General features: G+C 40.9%; 1 protein-coding gene across 1 annotated transcript in view; it reads right to left on the reverse strand.

Moving 5' to 3' along the window:
• Positions 1 to 19,474, reverse strand: part of GALNT12 (polypeptide N-acetylgalactosaminyltransferase 12) — a 47,089-nt gene extending 27,615 nt beyond the window's left edge. Inside the window, exons 1-5 of the mRNA XM_027451830.3 lie at positions 18,938 to 19,474; positions 6,728 to 6,897; positions 5,842 to 6,031; positions 2,908 to 3,093; positions 471 to 588 (exon numbers count right to left, since the gene is read on the reverse strand). Of these exons, the coding sequence (XP_027307631.2) occupies positions 471 to 588; positions 2,908 to 3,093; positions 5,842 to 6,031; positions 6,728 to 6,897; positions 18,938 to 19,314 (1,041 nt within the window). The 5' untranslated portion in view covers positions 19,315 to 19,474. The remainder of the gene's footprint in view (positions 1 to 470; positions 589 to 2,907; positions 3,094 to 5,841; positions 6,032 to 6,727; positions 6,898 to 18,937) is intronic.
• Between the last annotated feature and the right edge of the window lie 7,960 nt (positions 19,475 to 27,434).

The following is a 27,434-nucleotide window of genomic DNA, read 5'->3' on the forward strand; positions in this document are numbered from 1 at the left end:
GGCCTGGCTCACATCTCTCTCTTCCTCTGCCCTTAAGTCCTTTCCATTCCAGCACAGCTATCTGTCTGTCTGCTTCCTGACTGAGCCCAGGTCCACCCTCTGGTGGGGCACCTCCTTACAGTTCCTGGAGATTTTCCCCTTGCCTTTTGTAACCTTTACATAAACTTTTCCTGACATGAAACAGAATAAACCCTTTAAGAAACACGGGCTAGCTCATCCTGTCCTGCTGATAACATCCATCAGCTGCTGTCTGTTCTCTCTATCAACAGAGCACTCCAGAGTCAATTACAAATGTGTCTTTCCAACTATCTGCTTCAAGCCACAGAATGTAAACTTCATATTCTAATACCATACAGCTGCTTATATTTTATGCTGACATTCAGAACATCTCTTTGAGTAAAAGGATGTGAAGAAACAAGAAACGTATTTTTATGCTTATGAAAAACACAACATTCAATTGAACCACCTACCCTAAATGAGAACTCAAGGTTTTCTCCTCCCCAGACTTCCATTCCTGTGTCGTATGAACCAAGATAATCAAAATACTTCTTGCTCACAGAAAACAGTCCTCCTGCCATGGTTGGAGACCTACAAAAGAGAACAGTAACTCTGGATTGAATTAAAAGCAAAAATATATATGAATTAAAGAACCAATGCAATGGATTATAAATACATTTTTACTTCCCATTTTCTCAGTCTTCTGAACACAAAGTGACAGTCAGCCATTAATCAGTTAGGTACTATACCGTTAGGCCATTTGAAGTTAACTTTTTACTAATAAAGCCATATCATAAATGAGCTCCAGAATGTATTAAAATAAAAATAACAATGAAATGACAGAAGATAAAAATTGTTAAGATAAATCTTTGCATTTACAGCATCTTTGAAACTGCCCATAAATGACTAGCCTCTTACCTTCAAAAAACAGAACACAAGCAGAACTATTTTAGTCAGTTCTGAAATTCTAAGTGCAATATATGCCTGTATTTTCCTGAAGTGGTAAGCAAACACAGATCTGTGCTTTAACAATTAACAACAACATTCCTGATCCCATTAATATCAAGTGGGAAAGCTCTCAGACATCAACAGAGACGAATTAAATAAATATAGCCTCTGGAGAGATTTTTCCTTTCCAAGAAGACCTGCCCACCTGTATTTTTTTGTTTGTTTACTATGTTTGACAAAAAATCAGGGGCCAAGATTCAAACCACACTGATGGGGCACACTAAAAGGGCACAACGCCCTGAGCCACAGCACAGTTAAGGGATGCTCTTTCAGTAGGGTAGTGTGTGCTTGTGTATATAAAATTAACTATGTTCAATCTTTCTCCTAATTGTTTACAATCTAAGCAAATGACCCTCTTTAAAGTGCCAACCAAATAATGCAGGTTGGAAGTAAATTCAGCTGACACTTATTAATTTTACTAAATCGCTATTGATATACAAATTAATGAATGTTAGGTGTAACAATCAGTTTTTCTTAATATGTCAAAATTAATTTTACCAGCCATCTTTTTGAAGCAACAATTTTATACTGTCATATGTTGTTTCAAAGAATGGAAAGAGATGAGGTGAGATGGAAGGGAAAAAAAATCTCCATAAACATTCAAGCTCTTCTGTCTCACTCCAAATCTAGTCTCTCCAAACATAACTGTCAGTGATATCAGCCTCTCAGCACTGCTGCTTTCTCCAGATAACCGTACCACTTGCAGAGCTCAGTCCTCAGACTACCTTGAAGCTTTATCCCTCATCATTTTCCCCTTGGCATTCCAAAAACAAATCCTTCTTGTGGAGAAGAAAAGCATCATATTTAAGCTAGCAGCTTTAAAAGTTTTGACTCTATTTTGAAACTTTTTTTGGAGTATGTGAACTAATATATGCTGAGAAGGGCTAATTTACTGCCTCACTTTTCCCATTAAAAAAAAAAATCAAACTTTTTTTCCTCTCATCTGAGGATAAATTCATTGATATTTGTGAAGTACTGGGTATTATTATCATGATAAGCGACCTAGAAAAGACGGGGAAGAATGAATCATTCTGTATTTGTTGTAGGCTATAAGATGACAGATTATAAATAAAAGCAAGGACTAACAAAATCGTGACGTTAAAAGTGCTGAACAGCTGCTTCATTTCTCACAATGCACTGCTGAAACACAGCAACTTCCAAGCGGAGTGCAGCATGCTCTCAGGATTTTGTTTATAGTGCCCATCTTCCAGACACATCCTTTGCAAACTTACCCTACCTCTCCTAAAATACAGTAGGTATGTACAGTAACACCTACAGATTGCAACTCTTGCAAACAGAATTAAAAGCCACTATGAAGACATTGACATGAACTTCTATGAGTCAGTCCCTCAGAAACTGTGGTGGGTAGACTACACCATTTCAACTCAAACGAGGCACTTGCAAACGGGTTCACCTTTGAGAACAGACCAAGGAGCCACCGCTATTGCTACAGCACAGATGGTCTTCTGAATGATTTCTGCCCTCTTGTTGCTTCATTTTTTTTTTCACTTTTTCACTGTTGACCATGATACATTTTTTACAACATGGATCTCTTTGTTTTGCATAGAGGACATCCTGCATAATTAATTACAAAGTTACAACATTTCCTTGCGCTGATAAGTGTCTGTGGCAGTTTGTCTGAAGAAGTGACTATTTGTGCAATAAGGATTCCACCCAAAAGATTACACAGCAATTTCAGTTTTTAAAGCAGTATTTTTTCCAGCAGCATGGTGCTTTTTCTGGAGCTATTCCAGAAAATAGGGAACCAAACAAAATATGTAATGTAACTATAAGTGGTAAGCACTCATTTATTACATATTTTGTCAGCACCTGACATTTTCAACTGAAGTCAAAAGCACTTACAACATTCACAATTTAAGAACGGGATGCATAAAAATTAACCTGATCACATCGATCTTGGACTTCCTTCGTTTCTGTTCTTTTTCAGGGATAGTATGCCAAGTGAAGACCAGCCTCCAGTCAAATCCACCAATCTGTGGCTCACCAGCATTTCCCAAGTACTCAAATGTATTCCAGTCAATAACATCAATAACAGGGCAGACGACAGCCGATTCTTCTTCCGCAATCCTAAGATGTTTTTAAAATAAGAGAAAGGTGACTTCTATTAGAAGCTTCTCTCAAAAACAGAGCTGTCAAGAAAAGAAAACAGTGGTGAATACCAAACACAAAATTTTGCCCTGTTTCAACTAATGCTGCAATACAAGCGAAAAGCAGCTACAAGAATAATCACCAATTTTTTGTTGAGGATGCATCAAGAGGATGCACCAGGATGGACTCAGCTGCAGGCATCTGGCAAGCAGCATTCTTCCTGGACAGTGGAAGTGAGAGATACGCCAGCTGGCTTGAGATAACAGGTTCTGCATCTGGCTCAGCTGTCATATCTAGCATCATATTCTCAACAAAAACATCTATTTTGTTTTGTACAGGTAGCTGCTTCTGAAATATTAAGAGAGATGAGCATCTAAGTGAGATTCCTGGGTTTTCTCAGAGGCAAAACTGTGTCATCTTTCAGCATGGCCATAATCATTCTCCAGGGACAAATAAGGTGTCTAGGGTCTATGACCCTCAAAGTCACAGTTGTTCTTATAAATGTGATCATCTTCTAACGGTTACACTAAACACTACTACAGTAATTCAAAAAGATGCCATGAGCTTAAAACAACAAACCACATGTGATGTTTCCGTATGGGAATTAGGTTATAGAGGAGGCCTCAAGAAACCATACCACCACAGGAAGTTAAAAGGACAAACAAGATAGTCCTGCAGATAACATCACTATCAGCAAGTGTGATCCAAAGATAGTTAAGATCCTTATCGGTACTAAGAACACATCAGAGCTGAGGACATCCCTTGCAAGACTACTTCTGCAAGGAGATAAACTTCCTCCCATGTCTCAATGCCATGCAAGGTTTTCTGGATTCCTTTCCAAAAGTATTTGCCCTCACAAAAGACAGTGGGACCCTTTGCCTTAATTTCTTGAAAGGCCTGTCCTAATACCACAAGAGATCAACTTCAAGCATGCAAGCTGAATCTAAGGCTTTTCTCCTAAATCACTCTTTAGCAGTCTTTTCCATGCTAGTCTTAGACACCTCTGGTTAGTTCAATGAAAAGGTAGCTTGTTTGACTTTGGGACTTGTTTAGCCCTGCATCTTCTGATTTGCATGTTGTTCTGTTTTTCTTCTTTGGGAGAAGGAAAAAAAAAGAACATGCTCTCTGGCCATACAAGATCTGATGTATCTATCCTTCAAGGGGAGTCAGTTCCTTGTGGGATTATGAGGCTTAAAACCCACAGGCTGAACAAGGGGCTTTGGCTCTGTTACACTCAACTCTCTGGAATTAGAGTACCTTGTGGTGGTTAAATACAGCAGAGAACAGAAGTGGCTCCAAAAAAGTATCGTCAGAGCAGAGAAAGACTGCCTTAAACATGAAACGGTCCCTTCTTGTTGCCACTGGGGAAATGCAACACAGCTGTTTTCTTCTCTAAAATCCTACACTGAAGTTCTATTTGGCAGAGTGCACAAAAGGGCTTATACAAATATTGCTGTCTCCCGCCTCACTTGCATAAAGGTTATGCACAAAGCAATGAGAAGGTTACAAATACAGAGAAAAAAAAAATCCCAATCCAATGGAAAAAAACCTTTACTTTAAGAGGAGTTTAACTCCTTTAAGAGGAGTTTAAAAAAAATAAATATTTGGCACATGACCACAGTTATCAGGTCAGTGAAAAAACATCACTTTTTCTGTAAATTAAGATTTAACCAGCTGGTACAATGCACAAGCAGTTTACGAATACAGCAGTGGCTGCACTGCAAAATGCTAACACTGTCACATTGCTTCCACACATTTGAGCCAATGCCATAAAAACAATCCCCTAGAGATGGATATCTGCATCTAGAGCAAAAAGGGCACCAATTCCAAGACACATACAGAGAGAACTTTTTACAGAAGGCAATTTTTTACACATTGGAATTACCTGAACTCTTTCTCAAGACTGCCATCTAGTGGCTTGCTAAGAAAAGTGAAGTCTGCCCTCTGTTTCTTCATACTAATTCTTTTATTTTTAATCCTTTTTCTTTCTTCACATTATCTGTGCTGTTTATAGTTAACCCACAATTATCTGGAATATACCTGGCATGAAATTTAGAAAAAAAAGACACTTCTAAGAAGAAAATAGTTACTCCAGAAACAATCTCAAAGGTACAATGGGGCGTTTGTTCCTCTTAGATCTATCTCCAGTTTGCACAGCCCGTCTCTGACATCTGCAATACCTGATACAGGACCTTTACAGAATGCAAATCAAGCCACTGATCTTGCAGAAAGGATTTATTTATTTTCAAGGTGTTTTAAATTGAGATGTTTTTCTATATGCAGTATCTAGGAGGTCTGATTCAGGTACTCTGCTAATGATGTCAAATGAGGTATACTGCCCTGAAAAAGAGGATGTCTCAGGGTCCATATCTTTTGAGATGATCATCTTACTCACCCAGGTTGATAACCACATTACCTAAGGTAGTTTTCACAGCTGGGGGTGGCTTCTCCTCCTGAAAAGTTTTCACTTCTCTGAAGAAAAAGAGCAGCCTGGCTCTCAAGAAAAATAAATAAATGAATAAATAGTCTACCTCCTCATCTTTCAGACTTCTATTTTCTATTCCTCTGCCAGAAGAAAAATACTTGCATTGCCTCGGGGACCAGACTGTGGTAACCTTTGGAAAAGGTCTATGAAGAGTGATTTTTCCCCTGCAGAGCGCAGGAATGTGCCAAACTGACTCTTTTCTTTCTGCCTCAGGACAAAGTCGGGACAGAGCATAACTCTACCTTTCCAGAAGTGGTTCCAGCCAGCCCTCATGGCACTCACAGTGGCAGTCCAGGAAGGTCAGGATGTCCCCTTTGGCTATAGAAGCCCCCAGCAGTCGGGCTCGAACCAGCCCTTCTCTCTTGTTTGCACGGATCAGACGCACCTTGCGTAAACCAGCTACGTAGTTTTCCAAACGCTCCTTTAAATGCTCTGTAACAACAGAAAGAAAAGAATCTTTATTTATTCATTTATGGCATGCTACAGAATACCTTTTTTTCCAGGAGCATATAACTTACAGTAGTACTTTGATGATGCTTGGAGCTAGAGCTCTGATTCTGCTATCCTGTCTATGTAAGGAAAGGGTAAAGATGGACAAAAATCAGTTACTTTTAGGAAACAGAATGCTTCATATTTGCCTCTGCTATTCAATTCCAAATTGTTACGTGTATCTCAAATGTGAAGGTTTTATCATGTAGCAGTTTTGTTCTTAACACAATTCACGTGTGGTAGAAAATGTCAGCATTGTCTTGTGTCCTATAATTCACATACGAACAGACAATCTCTACTTATTACTATAAATGACACCATCACAACCTCGGAGCACACAAAACATGCTCAAATTATCAAAGGTTAACCACACTGACCAGACTGCAGTTACACATATATGCACGCACTCACACTATAGCAAAGCAAACATGCTGCCCCACTCAAAACTAAATTTCATCCAGAACTTGAGATTTTCACTGCCATGCAAGAGACAAAATGTTTTCCAGTTAGATTCCCATGTTGTACAGTTTCATGGTGTGTTACCAAAGAGCAGATATTTTCCTCCCATGGACTGGCTGACAAAACAAAACAAACAAACAAACAAAAAAATCCAACATTATTTAAAATTATTCTTCCTACCTTTGTCACTGTAATCATCCACAAGGATAACTTCTTCTAACAGTATATCTGGAGATGTCTCAAGAACACTATGAACAGTCCGCAGAAGTGTTGACCAAGCCTCATTATAGAAAGCTATCACAACTGATGTTTTCGGCAGGCTATAGTAGTCGTACTTCTTCTCTTTGCATCTGTAAGCAAGGGGACTACATTTAGTCAAAGTGCAAAAGGATTTGTTAATTTTCAGAAAAATATTCTCAAATTAAGAGTCCATATGCTACTTACCAACTGTAAAAAGGACTACCTAAAGGATCTTAAAAGAACCGTGTGTATATGGAGTAGTCATGCAAACACTTTTAGAAAGCTGGTCTTCCAGAAGTCCTATTTCTACAGTAATATTATGATTAAAATTCTGCAGTGCCAGAAAAATCTAAACAGAAAAATAATAGGAGGGCTGGTGTATGTACAGTAGCTGCCTTTGCACAAAATTACTACAAGTATAGGAGCAAGCAATGGTTAAAATACGCCTCACAGATTACAGAAAGAAAAAAAAAAAGGAGAAATAAAAAAAATGAAGTGGGGTAAAAAAAAATATAAATTACTGTACGCTTGTATTTTGGAAAATAAAACAAGTGCTAGACAGTAAAAATATAACTGTGAAGAAACAGCAATATATAAAGAGAAAAAAAAAGCAGTAACAGAACTAAGAAGTATGTACACTAAAGCATAATTCGGGAAGACCACAGAGCTGCCAAGATATAATAGTGAAATCCACAAAAACACATAATTTTAAAAATGCATGGTTTTGGCTCTATGGAGAGCCAGCAGGTTTGCAAACCTTTGAATTAAGCTCCAGAATGTATTTCCTATAAAAATATATATGAACTTCTCTAAATGAACATAAGGATGCCAAGAAATTTCCAGATGAGCCAAACGTATAAATTAAAGATTTCCCTCGTCTGAAAGAATTTTAAAATAATGTCAGTACTTATCACTGCTCTTCCCCATTTCTTCAAGCACTCTCTGTATTGGCAAGTTTGCTCCCCACCAAAATAAATGGTTTTGAGATTTGAGAGGCTTTCTGTGCTTCCTGCTCACTGCCTGGAAGACACCAGGGTTTGTAGGGAGCACAGGGACACACTTCAGGTTCTGTAAATTGCTTAGGACCAGAAGGTACTGCAGCACGCAAGATACCTCTCCACCAAGACCAGAAATCCTCTAAAACCCACACAACTTAGGGCTGAATGGGTAAACCAAAGCAGAACCAGAAAAAAAAAAAAAAAGGAAACAGAAGCAAATATGGCAGCAACATACAGCGGTCCCCCCTCAAAACACACAGACAACGACATGGAAACTGCTTACCTAAAGCACACTGAGACTACATTTACTGCTATGCAGTGCTGCTGTGCTAGCAATAAAGAGACTTCTTACAGTTTTGTTTAAAGACTAGGCAATATTTGGTAATATCTGTGGTATAACAAATGAAACAAAGTTTGTATCTAAGAAAACGCTTCTAAAATTAACATTTTTAGAAGTGGAAAAGAAAATAAAAGTATGTAGAGTACTTCTGTAATAAATACCTGAAAATGAGGAAGCAATGAGGAGAAATGATACTTGGGCAGAGTAGGAAGAGAGACATGTGCTTCTCAAACATGACAGGAATGCTATGTAACACCATTCATTTTATATGATATGTATACACGTATCCACTCACACGTAGACACACACACACACTTCCACAGTGAAGTACAAAAGTACTCATCCCTCCAGGCTGTAATCTTTGCTAAGACACTGCATACAAAGATCTACCTCACACCAGTGGCTGGTGACAGAAATAATTTACTTTGCCAAATGTTCATGTATTAACACATGAAAAAGGAGTAACATTTTAATTAACTTTTTTCTCTAAGAACATCACAGAAAACCAACCATATGAATCCAATTTTAGAAATACATATTTACTTTAGCCTATTGAAAAGCAATTATGTTCATTACTGCCAGGAAAAAATCTTGTTATATATCACAATCACTTCTAACAGGTAATTTCAGTTCATTTCTTGATGGAAACAGGATCGTTACCTACCCATTTTAGAAAACTTAAGGAAAGAGAAAATAAATAGGAGAAAACCTCCAGGAAAGCTTTCTCTGGAAAATGTCTCAAGAAGATTCATGGAATTATAAAGTTGCATTCCCTTATTTAAAAAGGGAAAGGAAATCCAAAAGGTTTAAAGAAGCTTATAAACCTAATTATAGATTAAAGACTTCAATGGATTTGCCTGAAAATTACATGCTGGAGACAGGAAACATAATTTGGCAGAGAATATGGCAGTCCCCAGACTGCTCCTGATTCATCGTGTGTTTCTGCCTCCTCCATCGAGCATTACCAAGGTTGTAGAGAAAAGCCTCTTACAGGACAGACCAGAGCCCATGTTTCTTAGGTTTATGAAGTCAAGGAAGAGGCTGAAATGGGAAGAAAAAAAAAAAAAATCAACTTGTCAAGCACAGTAACCTATTATCGGTATGGCAAGGAGGAGAGCTGGCTCCCTTGGGCTGCTCTTGGCGCTCAGTCCCCTGCAGCCAGCTCCCACCTAGTAGGAAAAGCTCAGTCTCCCAACGTACCAAAACACCCAGAGCACTACCAAAAGCTCAGTTTCTTAGTGAATTGCATTTATTTGGGGGGGGGAGGGGGGGGAACAATTAGCATGCATGTATCAACTAACAATTTGAAAACTTTTAATAAAAAAAAAAAAAAGTCATTTAGCTTCTGTGCAAGTTTACGTGTTTACCTCAGAAGTTATTTCCAAGACACATATCCATTCCTAAATTACTGCTAAACTGCTGCCTGTCTCAAATATTGTCACTAAAATGCAGCATATTTTCCTTTATCTTTCTATATTGAAGGAAATTTCAAAGAGTTTTGCTCAGTCTTATAACATAATGCCATTGTAGAGATCACAAACCTAAAGCACTTAAACCCTTGAAAAATAACGATGCAAGAAAATCATGAAAAAGAATGTTTTTCTGAAATACCAATGTTTAGAAGTGTCATTGCTTAACAATTAAGGAGGATACATATTGACACTAAACATCAACACTTAAAGAAAAACAAGCTTTGAAAAAAACACTACAGATATGAAACCTGACTTCAAGGCTAGTGGGCTCTATTTCCCAGAGTCTATTTACACCAACCATCTTCACATCGCATCTTCTGTGTTCACTCTTGCAAACTTCCAGATGCGTTTCTATTCCCCGTGTGTCACTCAAGTACCCAAGCCCCTACTTTCTAGGCGAATCACTTCACTCCTACTTTGGGTTACAGAGAACAACAAACGTGTATCAGTTACAGTATGTCATTAAAATGACAGGGAGAATATAAACTGGTGACAGTAGTCCAAAAATATGTTTGTGCAGATAGAGAATGTGTATTTATACTGCCTATATGTCCAGTTGCTTTCTGCTCCTAAGGCACAATTCAGTGCCACCCCCAGATACCCAACATTGTCCTCGCCTAGGCCAAGGGCCTACAGTCAGACAGCATTACCTGCACCTCACGGCAGCCATCTAAAAGTCAGGAGCCATCCTTGAGTTGGTTGTCTGGGCTCTGTGTGTCCATAAAGACAAAGCCAGACGGTGATATCCCTCACACTCCTGGAATACTTAACCGGGATGGACAAACAAGCCTCGGTAGGCCCCCACCACTCCTTTGGCAACAGAGGTTTAATGGTAGAGTAGATGCTTTGCTTTCCGTGCCTGAAGTTATGTGAGAGGAAGCTACCCATGGCCCCTACTACTGACTGATAAACCACCTTGAACCTCAATATCATAACTACCAAGCAGTTCAAAGAAGCACCGTGCAGGCATAAGGAAATGAGTTGCTTGTAAACGTGACATTTCTAAGCACAGAAAATAAACACAGCAGCTCTGTCATCTGAATTCCAACAAATTCCACCACTCGTTGCCTAATTCTACGACGGGGATTTGTTTTTATTTGTTTGTATTTACACAGATAAGCACTATACAAAGCAAAGCTTTTGTTTACCAACTTATATTCTAATTCAACTTTAATTCTTGTGTTCAGCCACGAATCTTTAAATTCCTAGACAGGCAGCAGAGAGAGAGAATAACCCTGGTACGTGCCTTCCCTTCAGCGAGCACAAACTTAAAAACACATTCACTGTCTACCATCTTTTCTTGATCCTTCAATACAGCATCTACTCAAACATTTACCTTCATCAAATGAAAACGCATCATCATACAGCAGTCTTGTGGGGTTTTCATTTTATTTCTTTACACTGCCTTTGCAAATTCCATTCTAACTGAGGCTGCCAGGCTGACAAGCGTAATAATTTAACTCTGGAACCCACTATACTACAAAACGTTGTTAGCAAGCATTGCAATTAGGTTATCTATTAGAAACTAAGGAGACATCAGTCAGGAGATGCCTAAACAAAATTAAATGGGCTGTTTTGGGGAGTTTTTGTGTCAATTAGCGTAATCACTCAATTTATTTCATTTTAAAGAGCTGTTTCACTCAGAGATGCGTATCTATACGCCGGGAGAGAGAGCATGGACGTGTGTAGACTGGGCACACTGCCATGAGTTCATAAAGAATGGCTGCTGACATACTTCTCTGCAAGACTTCCACCACAGCTCTAACAGCAACGTGGCAGGAGAAAATACATTTTTAATACCCAAATTTTATGTTCTACCTGCCCAGCTACTTGTATTTTAAGAACAAAAAATATGAAACTGAGTTTTCAGAGATCTGTTAAGGACACAATCTGCTCACAAATAATTTAGTATTTTGTAAAGATATACTTCTCTTTTAGAAGTAACAGCCTTTAACATTTTAATGAAAAAAGTCTGTAGTGAAAATCAATAGATTGCTAAGAATAGCTGGAACCTACCACAATACAACTGTTCAAGACTGCTGCGATTATTTTTTTTTAATTTTCAATATAAACATCCAAAACCATATGCAAGCTCAAGATTCTCATGAAGTTCAAAAGAGTACGTGCCATACGTGCCATTGCCATATCTGATTTAACATGATTTATGAAACCGTGGTACGTGACATGCCACATATGCATCGTCACAGTGTCACCCAGCCAGCAGAGCTAGACATTTCTTTGGGCTGGGTTTGACCCAGTAGGTCAGGGACCGCGCTTGTGAGGGCAGGCAGTGGCACACCAGTTTAACACACAAGTGCCTTTTCTCTTCCTAATTTGAACCCATCTGAATCCGATTTCACCTTCTCCACCCTGTAAACCACAGAGGTACCAATGTGAGGGACTGCCAAGAGAAAACACCTCCTTGTCCCACTCTCCCAAAGCTGTGCCTTCCCTTAGCCTTCCCCTTGGCCAGCTGTGTGCATCCCAAGCTCAGAAGCATGACACAGTTTTCAGCCTTGCTTTCTGAGGCAACCTGCAGTTACCAAAGCTGTACTACCTGCTCCAGGATGAATTTGTGTTTGAAAAGGCCTTCCTCACTCCTCACTGTGAGAAAACAATCTATGCACAACGCCCAGTGTTTGAGTCAAAAGCCACACAGCCCTATTGCATCAAAACCCAAACCAAGGTATGTAAGTGCAACATTCTCAATGCAGTTAAAGGATATGATAAATAAAGTTGTTATCTCCTCCAAACACCACCCAACTTTTCATTCTTATATATTTTCTCAGCTGAGAGTACCTTGAAATAAGCATCAATTCTGCTTAAAAATTAAAAGCCTTAACGCCTTATCTGAGCAAGGAATGCAAAGACTACGCCTGATTTTGCACACCTCCACGCTGCATGGTGCTCAGATATTGCAGAAAAAGGCGTTGAAGTTTACAGAAGGTGTGCCTTGCTCTGCTTAGCAAATCAGATTAGTGGCAAGCTCCTGATTAACTGCCAGGATGGCCAAGTTATCAGGGCCAAGGCGTCAGCAGGGCAAGTTGGAGAGATACCGGCTGTACCTTTTGCCACTCACTCCCGTCTGCCTCAGCAGGAAGCCACAGTCCGGATCCATGCTATTAAACATGCATCTGGGGGAATAAATCATGATAGGAAAGACTCCCTCCCCAGGGAAGAACGGTCAACGAGACTGTAATGTGATCAAGTCTTTGAAAAGTGAGGCTAGCTAGATTATGGAGCAGTTTTCCAAATTATTTTAAAGTCTTATTTCTCCTGTGGCAATAAGGTCTTGAAAAGGTAAGACTTCCAAACACAGATATGGGATTTCAGGTCATAAAGGGCTGCTATAAAAACACCATAAGATGCAAGGAAGAAAGCTGGTAAGTCTTCTGATATAGAAGTAAATATTAGTGAAGAATTTTGAAGAAAAATACAAACCTCTTTAAAACAGATTTAAAATGTATTAAGAAAAAAAAATCATCTATAAATCCATATCCTAATATTCACTTTTTTTTTTTTTAATCTATAGATCCTCCTAATTCTGTAATGTTATAAAAAGACTATAGGTGTTCCTACCTAGCCCAGCTTCTGGAAAGCATTTCTGCACATATCCATTGGGAAACAATGTTTGTTTGTTTTTTAATTTATTTTGCAGATTTAAAGCAGTGTTGCCATTTGCTCAAATGGCTACCCACATTTGCAGTCTTCTTTCAAATCAGTGAGGCACTTAACATTTTGTACCAAGCTATATGCTTTCCTACACCTACATTCAAAAATTTACTTTCAAGTGAGTAATTTGACTCAGGACAAGGAAAAAATTTTGCAAAGTAATAAGGTAACTGAAAGTTATTGCAACCATCAGTAACGGCAGGGTGCAGATGCACCTGGTCCTTAGAGACACCTGTGTATAGTGAAAGCACTGTTCGGAGAAAAAAAAAAAAAAAGCACTTTGTGCTTTACTGTCACTGATCTGGGAACTATGTCACATTAAAATGAAACCAACTGAAACCAAACAGTCATCTAGAGGTCAGGGGAAGCTGAGGATCTCTGCAAAAAAACGTAAAGAAAAGTGACCACAAAATAACACTGTGAGCTCTACTTGAAGATGCTGGAGGGTGAACATTGAACAGGAGCATAGTGACAAAGACAAGCAACACATTTTTTATGGAAGCTAGAAAGCAGCATCTCAAAAATAGTAAGATATCCCAAAGTACCAAAGCACATGTGGAAGCACTGTTGTATTTGCACTGCTACAAAGTGCAAGCCTGCTTATTTAAAAAAATAAAATAATGCTGCAGATGTATTACTCCTCTACTTAACTGCAGGAAGAAGGAATGAGGATGCCCGGTTACACTCCCTTTTGTAGGTCTAAAGCCTATTTACGCACGTGAACAACCCTGCAAACTAATAAAGTAATGACTACAAGGTATCATGATTAATGTAGTTACTCACAACCAATCATCCCTTCCAGAAAAGCTCAGAAAAACAAAAACAAGTGAACTAAAAACCTAAACTACAGTGTTGTGAAGATACTGAAAGTGTATACAACTGCAAGTGTTTTACGCAAAACGTTTGCTCTTGAGGAGGGAAGTGTGGTCTGGTTTGGACTCTGCTCAGCTGTAAAGCACAGGCATAGCCAATAAATCCACGGGCAAGTTCAAACTTCTGCAGATAAGCACAGCACTTAGGGTGAAAGTGGACTCCTTGGCAGAAGTCGCTACTGTTTTTTACCTGCTATCTGAAAACGAAATGAGGAGCTCACAGTGAAGCCAGGGTGCTGGAGAGGAAACCCCCGGTTGCAGCGCCATTTCCTGCAGCACGGCAGCAGATGAAACTCCTGGCAGGAGCCACCTGCCCATCAAAACGAGCTGCTGTCATTCTTAGTGTGGAGCAAAACCAGTCTCGAAGGTTGCTCAGGGAATTTGCTAGTGAGATAATGCCAGATGAGCAGACTACGTAGTTTGGTATTTCTAATCCAGCAAACAAAACACAACACGGGACCAAGAGGAGCGGTAAGTGACTCGCACTCAAATCCGGGAATAGGTGGAAAAAGCAGTTTTGAAAGTCAGGAAAATCTTAGCAGAAGTCTGCTGCTCTGAACTCAAGGACAACACCCCGCAAAAGAAATACTACTACAGGCATAAATAATGATGGTGATACAACTCTGTGTGTATTTAAGCACATATACATTTAAAAACATATCTACACATATTTAAGCAAGCCCTCTCTCCAAACCACAGAAAATTATCTAGAATTAAAAAACGAACCTCTAAGACTTTCTACAGCTGTTAATGATTAAGCAGACCAGATTCAGTGTTTGGAGGGGGGGTTCTGTGGTGACCCGACATCACTTGCCAGGTAAGAGAAAACAGAAAAGACTTACAACTCCGTTTGCTTGCCAGCATGAGTGAAATGAGGCCCAAAGGGCTGATTCAGGCTTTCACCATGAAAAAGACAGCATGAAATGCCGAGTATGTGAAAAATACTGAGTCAGCACGAAAGCACCTCTCCCTGCCTTGCTCCTCCTTTAACTAGAGAGAGACAAAAGGAGGCTGGTGTGATGTTACGGACACCATCCCTGAATAAATGGGCAACACACACCTATTGTGAAGAATATACCTTCCCTCCACACACACCCCAAAAAAAAGAGGTAGAACCCCTAAAATCAGGAAAAACACTTGGGCACAGTCCTTAGCTGAAAAGACCCCAAGCAGAAAGATTGGAGATGTCTTTCTCACACATGGTACAAGACTGTCCAAGAGACTCCAGGGCTGTGCAGTCCCGCAGACCTTATAACCAGCTCATCAGGAGAGGATGGGGCTGTGCTGCTGGGGAGGGGATGCTGAGCAGCACCAACACCCAAAATGCACGTACCTGAGCCTCTCATGCAGCACTTGCAGGGCATCAGCCCCAGCAGGGCCCTCAGAAAGTCAGTGGTTGACGGTACGCTTGCTTGTTTTTGCTCACACATGTATAAATGGAAGAAACGAAGGACAGATTTTGGGAAGAAAATCTGGTACTTCTAGATGATGTGACAATTGGGAAAAAAATTCACAGTGGCCCTAAAAGAGGTACCTGGAGAGGCTGCTGGGTACCCATCCTTCAAGACTTTCTGAATTTGATCAGTCAAGGAAAGCCTGCAGCAATTACACTGAAGTTGCCCTGCTTTGAGGATGCTGGACCAGAAACCCCTGAGATTTAATCCAACCTCACTTACTTTGTGATCCTGTGACATATTTCACTTCCAGCCTTTCACAAACTGTATCATTTGGTAATTTCCTGGTAAAACATTCATTCTTATCCATATTTTATACAGAGTATTTTTATGGTTTGATTTTTTATGTATATAATACATATACGCACAGAGTTCTAGCCACGAATAAGACCAACAAGTTTCTGTGTGAGGAAACATAGTATTATCAGAGGCTGACTTCAAGTTAAGACAGTTAAAGGAAGCAGCAACCGTCTAAAGGAAACTATAGAAGTTGTCAAATACTCTAGATCTCTAAATCTAGAGAAACATGACCAGTTCTCAGAATAACACATTATGGTGGTCAGAAAGAACAACAAGGAACAAAGATCTTCTGAACATTTACATCTCCAAGAATATTAGTAGGAAAAATATATAATGTTGATCAAACTTTGTAATACAGTGCATAACATCTGTACAGAATTTGTAGTAAAACACTACATTATTTTGGGGGCTAAACTCAGACTGTCATCCTTCTCTTCCTGGACTTCCTGGACTTCCTGGACTTCCTTATACTTTACAGCAAACAGATTCTTGGAGCAAGGAGGTGGCTCAATTTGTTTCACCCACTTCATGCACCAACCTAGCACTTCAGTGGCTCAGCAAGAGGCACCCCTCAGTAGCTTGTCCTCCAGGCTGAAAGGCTGCACATTAGTCATTTCATTACAGGAGCCTTCCCATAAGCTGAACAGCACTGGGTCCTGCAAGATTTCTGTGGAACTTTACCAGCAATCTTCACTACAAAAAAAAGTAAGCGCCTGCTTCCCAGTTTTTATCCAGTTATGTATAATTAAGGAATTTCCACCTTATTTCACACCTGTTTAAGGAACTCATAAAAAGGCTCCAAAAATGCCAACACACTGTTCCTTCTTATCCACATAATTCTATTGTTTTTCGAAGAACTCCAATAGGTTTGAGACATGTCATGCCTGACAAAAGCCAGGCCAACTCCTTCTCAGTAGGCCACACCTATCTACGTGCAACTAATTCTATTCCTTACCGCAGTTTCTAAACAACAAGCTTGGAAGAGGTCCAAGCTCTACCAGTACACAGCTCTCTTCCTGTCTTCCAGAGCACCACGAAAAGTGGTGTATCTGTCACTTTCCCGTCATTACGTACCAGAATAGTGTCATTGATCACATCTAAAAATGTACCTTTTGCATCATTTTTAGGAACAGACGAAGTCTACCATTACTTCGTATTTCCTGCCATCAGCCTCTTCTAACGCCCCAATGTGCATTAAAGATCATGAAATGCTGAACTGAACTGGCTGGTCAAGCATTACCAACCTGAAAATAAAAAAGTAAACCAGATATTTCCTAGACTTGACATATCCATATAGCCTCTAATGGTACACTGAAGTATAATGATTTTTTGGTTGGTACAGGCTTGTTGATACCTTTTTTAGTACCTTTTTTTTTTTTTTTTGACTTAGATCTCTTACACAGTCTTCCCTCTTAAGAAAGGGGAAACATTATTGCAAAATTGTCTTTGGGGAATTTTTTTTTTTTTTTACATTTGCTGTGTGAGTTGGATACACGTTCTGTGACATTTCTGCCATAATTTATTTAACTGTGCATAAAGGCATGAAGAACTTCCCTGTACCAGCAGATACTAAAGCAGTGCAATACAGCCCTATCTTCAGATGACAATTATCTCCAAGATTACGTCACTGATGCTTTGCAATCCTTTAGTTTGGATAGATTTTGTCATTTCAACATTGAAGTATTAAAACCAAAAAGGATGCGTTATTGTAGCACGATTTATCTGTCTACTTACACTGCTTTTACTTCAGGAATCTCCCCCCTTTATTTACAATGTCCCCTGCTCAACAACTGTGATCTTCCATTTCCTCCAACATCCTGTCTGAGAGAAATGGCAGGAGTCCAAAGCAATTTGTTACAATGATTTAAATTTTTCCTGTAGGAACGCAACTAAAGTGGTCCTTTCCAGCTTATAATCATAAGACTGCTTCTAAAGGGAGGGTAAAAGCCTAACTAAGAAAAACAAGCCTACCACCAGGCTTACATTTATGATAAAAATGCCTTGCATTCGCACTGTGATTTTTTAAGAGCTACCATAAGATTCATGTCTTAGATTGAAAACTTGTAGCTAGAATCTGGTTAGCTACCAGCCAGCACACCCTGACATGAAGAGAAGGTACGGTGGAGGCAAAGCCCTGCTCCTTCCACAGCTCCTTGCAACCACACAAGCCTGCTGCAATGAAATAAACTGGAAGAAGCCAAGGGGAAAGGACTTGGAGGGGCTGGTAGCAACCATGGCTTTGCCCTCTTTGGCTGAAGGCACATACAACTGGTCAACATATAGTTTAAGACCATTCTTCTCCCCAGCTGGCTGCCCCCTGATGCTGCACCACCAAACCAAAGAACAGAGGACTTCTAAATCACTGAGCAGAGTATTCGCATTGGGCCAGAACCGACCACATAGCCCAACTTGCTGTGCAGCACCAGGTTCACGACCACACCAAAGTGTTGTCTGCCAACTAGGACCATTGAATAGTATCTAACTCTTATTTTTAAAGCGCTGATACCATTATCTCTGGTGAATTGTCCCAACAACTGACCAGTGAGGAACACGGAAAGTACCAGTTCAGAAGAGCATTATGCATCTCAGGGGGCATTTCTACAGGACACAGCAGCACATGATCCTGCTAAGTCTGCATCCGAGCCTGCTTGGTGATCAAACAGCCAGCTCCATCCTGCACGGCATCAGCGCCTGGAGTGCTGTGCAAGGCATAATTCTGGGAAGTACGATGTTTGCAGGGCTGGGAGGGGTTGGGAAAAAGCGTGCTGGCTGCGGTGACCTGCCCAGGGGACAGCAGCAGGAGAAGCACTGAGCTCCAGGGCAGGCTGCTGGGGCTAGCGGGGGGACTTGGCTTCTCCGAGTCACACACGCACCTGCACCGGGCGCCTTTTTACACCGAGCAGAAGGAAAAGCATCGATGGCTTCAAGCCCACGAGTGAAAGCTGCGGTTTTAAAGCAGTTTAGCGAGGAGGGAAGAGCCACGATGTGCGAGGGGCGGCGGAGAGGCTCTGCCACTGCACCCCCCCCCCCCCGGGTACTCACAGCGGGTGCCAGCGCTCGGGCAGGCGGCGGTGCAGCGAGATGCGGTCGCTCAGGTAGATGTTGATCTGGTGCCGCCGGATGCTCTCCTCCTGCCGCTTCTTCTCGGCCGGGCTCAGCTCCAGCCGCACCGCCCGGCCCAGCTCGCCCAGCGCCCCCGGCTCCGGCCGGGGCTTGGCGTACACGGGCTTCCGCAGCGAGGCTTCGTCGGCGGGCGGCGGCGGGGGCGAGGGGTCGCCGCGGCGGGGCTGGGGGGGAGCACGGCGCCAGGCGAGGAAGCCCAGGGCGGCCAGCAGCCCCAGCGCCAGCAGCGCGCCCCCGCCGCGGGACCCCCGGCCCCGCTTGCCCCGGCACACGCCGCGGCCGAGGCGGCCGGCCATGCCGAGCGGGCTTGCGGCGGGAGGAGCCGCCTCTCCCGGACACGGAGGCGGACACGGGCACGCCTCGCCCCGGGGGAGCTCGGCAATAACTTCTCGCCAACCTGCACCGGCCACGCAGCGCAGCCGGCGCCTGTTTCCCCCCCCCCCTCCCCTCTCGGCTTCGCCAGGAAACCCGCCCGGCTCCTCTGCCGCGGCTCCTCCCTCCTGCCCGCCCCGCCGCCGGCACAGCCCGCGGGGCACGGCTCGGATCAGCCCGGCCCGGCACCGAGACCCGCACCCGGAGCCCCCGCTGGCTCCAGGGGCTGTGAGGGGTAGGGAGGGAGCGGTGGGGATAGGCCCCGTGCTGCTTGGTCGAGGCGCTGCGGGTGTAGGGTGAACCTTGCTGAGGTGTGTGGTCACCCCAAAGCTGTGTGGTGGACACGTGTAGGTGCCCCCGCTGAGGGAAAGTTAGACTGGCACAGGGCTACCATGGGCACAGCGAGCAGCTTTACCTCATGGGGATCACCAGGTTGGCCCCAAGGCATCCAGGAGGGTGACTAGAGGGTGACATTTCGTGCCCAGAGGGACTAGGGAGAGCTTTGGGGTGGAAGGAAAGAAGCCTGTTGGAAACCAGGCTTCGTCAGCTCCGCTGCCTCCAGAGCAGCACGTGATTTGACAAAAATGAACAGAAAATGGGCCAAGAAGCTGTGGGAGTTAACGACAAGCTCTTTTTTTCACTGGAGAAAGCGGTGCTCTGTGTTGAAAAACAAAGTCTTCTAACGTGACCTCATAGATGGAAATCCGGAAGACAAGTGAAGTCCCGAACTCGCTATCCAGATAGCGGGCAGCCCATCCCATGAGGTGACTGACCTATGGAAAAAAGCCACCACGGCACTTAATCTGAACTTTACATTTATTTAATACTCAACATCCATTCAGCTTTTTCATTTTACCCCTTAATGGCATCTAGCCCTCTTTGTTTAAACTTAAGCTCCTGAGGCCATGCGATCACATGAAAATTTGTGGTTTTGCTGTTGAAAACAAATAAGGCGTACAGTTTATTTGATGCAGTTTATCTCTCAAGAGCAGCAGGCAGATGAAACTCTGTTTTTGAGGTGTTATTTGCACTGTGCCTTTCACAAAGAGGTGTTTGTCCTCTGCTTTTGGAGGCCTATCAAGCTCAACCCAGCCGAGGACTCTGGCCATGCCCAGAGGGATGCAGCAGTGTTAGGTGTGCTCGCCAGCACTGCTGAGGAGTGAATGAAAACAGTGCTGACACTAAGCAAAGGGAAAAGCTTGGTCACTTCCAGACAGGGTCATAGCATGCGGTTATGAGCTATTTCTGATTTTTGACGCTAAAAAATAGTACATGGAACAACAAACGCAGAGGCAGCCAACTACTCTGGAGGCCTTGCTCTGGACAGAAGGTTGCTGAATAATAACAAGTCACCTTGATGCTAGAAAAAAAATAATAAATAAATCAAGGAGTTTAGGTGGATTTGAAGATTTGTGTGTGTGTGTATAGATATAATTTAATAATTTCTTATCCAGCAATACAGTCGTCTATTATAGACAACTATATATACATAAAATCTAGTTTCAAGTTATATTTACATGTTGCAATAATACTTAATAGTAACAATGTATGTGTATGTAAAGATGCTTTGCAGCCAACTTTTAAATACCAACATGCTGGACATCAGAATGTACGTTGTATGTAAAGGAAGCTGTGTCTAGCTAGAAAGTTGGGTGGTACTAGTAACTGCATGTCCCATGATTGATTGCATTGCCTTGTTGCTTGTCAGCCTTCCTGAATAAAGAAAGTCCAACTGGCATCCTTGGTATTGAGTTTATAGCAAGGGTTCCATAGTTTCTGGATGGTGGAGGGGCAAACTCTAAAGATGCAGGTGACATTTCTGGTGCATGCTGTGGGCATAGGTTTGGTTGTTTGGAACAAATAGTCTTGGTTTCCCCCTTTGTAGGAGACTATAAATTACTTAGAAGATGGTAACACATATTACGCGTGAGGAACCAAACAAGGCTTTCTTGGAATGAATCGAAGGAAGAGTTCTTCCCAAAAGGAATTACTGGGGGAAATTCAGAACACGTAAAGAGCAAAATTCAGGGCTGAGATTTTACTAAGGACAGCGGGAAAGAAAACAGGAGTATTCTGCTGCAGGGGTTAATTTTGCATTTTAGAACAATACAGAGGGTGCACAAGAATATGATTACATCACTAAAACAAGTTTGGGGTGAAAAAATGGGAAACCGAAGATGTGAAAATACTGCAAGAGGCATCCTGTAAGCAGGATGCGGTCAGACAAGATTGTTGAAGAAGATAACCAGAATAGGAAGAAGGACTTGAAAGAAAGGTAGGAGGAGAGCATCAGCTTTCTTTCATGGAGTCATAGAATCATTTAGGTTGGAAAAGACCTCTAAAATCATCAAGTCCAACCGTTAACCTAATCCTAGTGTTAACCTAACTGTTAACCTACCTTTCACAGCGGTAGAAAAGGTGACAGCAGGTAGGACACTATCAGAAGCGTGCTGCCCTGCCTTGTGGTCAGCTCTCAGTAGTAATAACACCATTAAGCCAAGTAGCTGGGAAGGTTTTCCATGATCATCATTGCAGTGAGGTTTGGAAGTAATGCTAGTAAAAAGCAGTGCCCTGAGGGATGATGTCCAAGCACATAAATCTGAGGAAACTCAGCAAGAGAAAGTACAATAACAGTACTAATGCAAAAAAATGATTGAAAATAAATCAGTTGCATTCAGAAATAAATCTGGATGAGATAAAAAAAAAATAAAATGTGAAGTCAAAGACACTTTTTCTTAGCCTTTTTTAGAGTTTGTACAGTTTAATTAAAATGGGGAGACTGAAATTTCTGAGCTAAAATACCCAAGGTGTAAAGACTTAGGGAAAACCTCTGCTCCGAGTGTAAAAATAAGCCCCAGAAGAAAAAAAAAAATATACCATTAATAAGGTAAATGAGTTTCCTACTATCCACAAAGCTTGCAACAGCATTTTAATGGAAAAGTTACTTTTCAGAAATTCTATCGACTTTTTCAGATTTAATAACAAAACAATTGGTTTTGAGATTTTTTTTCAAAATTTGTAAGAATAGTGAGATGTAAAGTCAGTTACTTTAGGGTTTTCAGTTATAAGTAAGTAGAGTAACCATACAAGTAATATAAAATCTATAATTGCTTATCAGGAAGATCTAATATACCCTCAATTGTCAAAACAGAAGGTCAGTGGAATAATACATTTGAAGAGTTTATTTTTAAAAAGTGTAACAGTATTTTTTCACAAAACAGGAAGAAACAAAATATTGACTAAACCTTTCAAAAAGCAGTCAGAGATAAAACTAAAAAACAGTAAGAGAAAACTACAGCATGTAGTTGTCCATAAGAATTTATATTAGAATAAATATAATAGCTGAAAGTAAGAGTGTATCTATTGCTCAGTGGAATATTCATTTAAGTTGCAGACAATATTTGGTTTATATAAAATACACGAGCTTGTTGAAGGAATTTGTCTACAGACAATGAAAATTTAAAGTACTAAGATAAGGTGAATTATTTTACATGTGCATTAGTACTAGTGGTTATTCTTCTTCCTCTATAGTGATGATATGCAGTACAGAAAAAAAATAGAGGTATTAAATTTTGCCAATGCTTTAAAACTTCCCTCATCCAAAGTTTTCTTTTTACAAGATTTTTATTTATTTATTTATTTATTTGTTAGATCCATACTTTTAGTCAAAGCAAAATTACAGAGTGGAAGTGGGGTTTGGAGATGTATGAGCAGATAGAGACTACATTTTGAATAAACTCAAAGTTCAAATAGCTCCCTAAATTCATACTTTCTGGGGAAAAGAAAGTACCATGTATCATGCTTCAGAATAATACTCCTAGTTTTAGTAACAACCAATGTTGAGGTGTTCTCAAAAAAAAAAAAAAAACGAGGTGGGGGGGAAATTATCAGAGCAGTATGGTGTACAGATACATTGCAGACAGATAGGAAATTTGTTCAGGGAGAAGAAGATTAAGTCGAGTTATCAAACATACATTGGCAAGAGCTGTGGGCCGGTGATGTGTCATTGTTCACAGTTGCTTTAACTGGGCACAACACAGCGTTGCCCTGCAAAGAAACTGCTCCCCCCAACTCCCACCTTGGCAGCTTATTCTCTCCTTTGGCAGCACAAGTGTGCCTGTCTTTTCTTAAATGTTATTTTGTTCTGTTTTTTTGACCACAGATATTTTTATTAATATTTATGTCTTGAAAGTGTCATTATTTTGTGCATTTCATAGTGCAGGCAAAACATGGGATGAGATGGGTGCTACTTTCCCAGCTTCAGGTCTGTGCAAATTTGGGCTGGGTGCTGAGGTCCTTTGAGCTGCAGCAGGAACCTCAATTTTACAGGGCCTGACTGTGTAATGAGCAGGCAGAGGCAGATCATATCAGGAATTTAAACAGGAGGAAGAACAGCGGGAATGGAGGCCTAAAAAGTTAAAAACACAGACTTGATGAGTGAGATAGAAACCATCAGCTATTTCAGGCATCTCGTACCAGACAGAAGAATGAATGCTGTGTAATTCTGATACTGACAAGCCAATAAAAACAGACTGATTTGGTGGATGCTGCTTGTACAAGACCTCACCTGTACTGGTTTGCAGAACACAGTATGTGCATAGGTACATATATACGTAGACATATATATGTATACATACACACAAACATATCTAAAATACCTTGTTCAAATGACCATGTGCAAGCCAGGATAGCTTACAGATAATACGGATGTGCATGCCAAAGGCATCATTCAGTATATTGTTTGCTATGGGTATGCGTTGTTCATATATAAATTTCCTTTTTTAAACAGAAAGTGTTGATTGTAAATGCTAGAAAAGATCCTACACATAAAGGAAGTCTTGGCTTGTAAGCTTGAGTATCAAAAACTACTGGAACAAAACTGCAGTTCTGCGCACAGAATATGGTATGACAGGACATGCTATCGAAGGGACTGTTTGAGGTCTTTTGCATTTGAATTTTTCTTTGAAATTTGTATGAGTGGATTTTTCATAAATTCTTGTGGGGCACAGTAAATTGAAAAACTGGATTCCAAACAATTGTTGAAAGTTTGATGAAAAATGTGGCATATTCAGAAACGTGTAAGTGAAGTAATTACAAAGTTACAGCAGCTGGTTATAGAAGACAAAGTGGAGACCTGTTATATATATGCCATGATTAAAATTCTGATCCAAGGACTCAAGGAGAAACTGAGTGGTGGAATTAGCCGTAGTCATCCCATACTGTACCATCCATCCCACACCATTTTTTTTAGTCATTTTTTCAAGGTTGTTTCTGCTTCTGTGTCTGAAAGGACCAAAGTTAACGTATATGAGTCTCATGATACTGGAGAAGTATCTTCTTTTCTCTGATGACATTTCTAATATAGGTCAACCTTTTTTAGTAAGAGATGAGTATCTTCACACCAGACAGATGCTAAAACTTTCAGTTTTCTTTTTCTCAGAAGTATGAATTTCTTGTGATTCACATCAGTAAGATCTTTCAGAAGAAAATAAGCTTTTATTCCTTGAATTGCCATAAAAATAAAGCCATCATATTTGGGGATTTGAGGTGCCATCATCCCCAGACTCATAATGAAGATTATGACTGAGTCAGCTATCTGCAGTTTTCTGGATTTTTTTTTTTTTTTTTTGAACAGATTTATTGACTATTTGCATTTGTCCTTTCTGAGATATTTTTTATGATGTAGTCTTTTTTAATTTTTTAATTCTGCAGTCTTCCATATTGCGTGACCCTGAATGATACATGAGGTAGAAATTTGCTCAGGTATCGTGGTGTGAGGACATGCCCATTTGTATTATACGCTAGTACTACTGTAAAAGCAACCACATTTTCTGTCATGTTATCTGGGCAATTTGTAGTTCTACATCACTGCACGCTTGCCATATTATAGTTATTTTACTAGCTCCACTGGTGCATTACATGCCCTAATGGCTTCCTGGGTTTTGTTTTGCAAATGAGGAGCTCCATCTCTTGCAGAACAATGGCTCTGAGTTTATTTCCTTTATGTTAGATTGTATTTTAAGTAGCTTTAATAAAGCTTATATTGGCTCATTTATCTCCCTGCTGGTGTTCAGATATCACTCACAATGGGGACTTCTGTTGGAAAAGGTTCACAAGTGTTGGCCTCACATGCCTGTTCTTGACTCATCTGTTCTGCTTCCTTGGTGTGCCTGCTCTTTTCCCTTGCACTTTTCTCATCTTTTTGTCCTCATTGCAATCCAACACCCACTTATCCAAATGAGCACATTGGTGGCATGAAGGAATTCCATGTGAAAAGCAATGTGTTTTTCAGTGACTGGACAAACCAGACGCAGATGCCTTCCAAACCAACAATGCACAATGTGTACTTGAGAGCCTTGGTTTTGTTTTCTCCAATATTCTCTTCTATCCTAAGCCTTCTCCATTCTCCTACTCCAATGACCAGCTCAAAAGATTTAGGCCGTTCTTTCATTGCTGAAGAAACTAAATTGTGCGTTTCCCAGAGCACTTGGTAATGCATCACCGTAAGAATATTTGATAGCACTTTATTCATTTCAGAAGAGATCTGATTATTACCTGATTCCTATCAGCGACAGAAATCACTGTGTGATCACACCTCTATAAATGCCTAGAAGAAATGACTGAAGATAGCAATGATCATCAGATAACAACAGCAGAATTTAGCATAAAGAATTTCCTCTTTCATTTTGTAAACCCCAACAAACATCTCCTGTTGCTTATGAGTTTCTTCAAAGAAGAGGTGCATCTTTTGCTGCTAGGTTTCTAATTATATTTGTGATATGTTTGTCTGGAGTTTCAAACCATTAGTAGAATTTGATAGCCTGATCATCAGCTACATAACATAAACTTGTATGATCAACACATTCAGCAGCTTATCTCAAAAAGTAAACTGGAGAGATCCTGTCACTAATTTGACTGTATCCAAGCATGCACTTTGATATGGTAAGTATGACCCAGTTTTCTTGAATCCTGAATAATGTATTGCATTAATCACTCTTGTCATTCCATTCTTTCAAGCTCTGAAATCTTGCATGAAATTAATTATACCATCCAGTTTTATTTGCCACGGTGAGTTCCTCACACTTCTGTAGTGTTGAGAGTGGTTTTATTGGCTAGACCAACAGTTTGCCTAGCCACGTATCTTGCTTCTGCTGATGGGCAGCATAAACATCTTTGTGTTTATGGATTTGTTTTTAACAAAAATACCCATGTTAAATGTTTACATGCTTTACAGTATTTAATGTGTGATACCTATAATGGAGAAAGCATCACTATTTACCCTGTCTAGGAATTTGTCCTATTGTTTCTGTGAGGATATATTTGCAAAGGTGTAAGTCATTTTTTCCCTGCTGTGAGCGGTACTCTCTCAGAGGATGGGTTTAAGTGGCCTTACACAGTCAGTACTTTTTTTGCTGGAGTCTTTCTTGAAGTACAGCTTGTTAGGCCCTTTGCTGTGATGGTCCTGTGATCTGGATTTACCAGTGGATCAGAGGACGAAATCCATGTAACATGGAAAGTATGGGTCCCTCTGACTAAAACCAGTGGATGGCTTCATTTTAGTGACACCTGGCCCCGTAGCGTCTCCTAATTCACTCTTCCCCAAACCTCCACCATTATAACAAGTGCTGTGTTCTGCCCTTGGAGTGATGAGTTTTAATAGAGACCAACCTGGTGGAAGCTATAGAAGTTATAGGGGGGCGATACCATACTCTTAAGTTAACCGGTTAAGTGTGGTTCGGGAGTTGTTTCACCAGAGCTTCATTTTTTTTCTCAGTTTAGCTGTTGTAAATCAATGTAAGCTGGAAAGGGTGCCAGGCTACCTAGGAGGCTGAAGGTATAGAGGGGAGACTTAGAAACAAAAATCGGAGTTTTATGCTCAAAGACCAGCTGCTGGGCACTACTGGAGTGCAAGGAGAGATTTGTTGGGCAACGACTGGGCTCTGTATCGCCCAACTGTATTGAAGGAGCCTGTGAGGGAGGGCAGGAGGAGGCAGGAAAGCGCCGGTGCCATCCCCAGCGCCCTGCGGGCAGCCGCGATGGCCGG

This window comes from Anas platyrhynchos, chromosome 2 (genome assembly GCF_047663525.1).
Source record: "Anas platyrhynchos isolate ZD024472 breed Pekin duck chromosome 2, IASCAAS_PekinDuck_T2T, whole genome shotgun sequence".
NCBI lineage: Eukaryota > Metazoa > Chordata > Aves > Anseriformes > Anatidae > Anas > Anas platyrhynchos.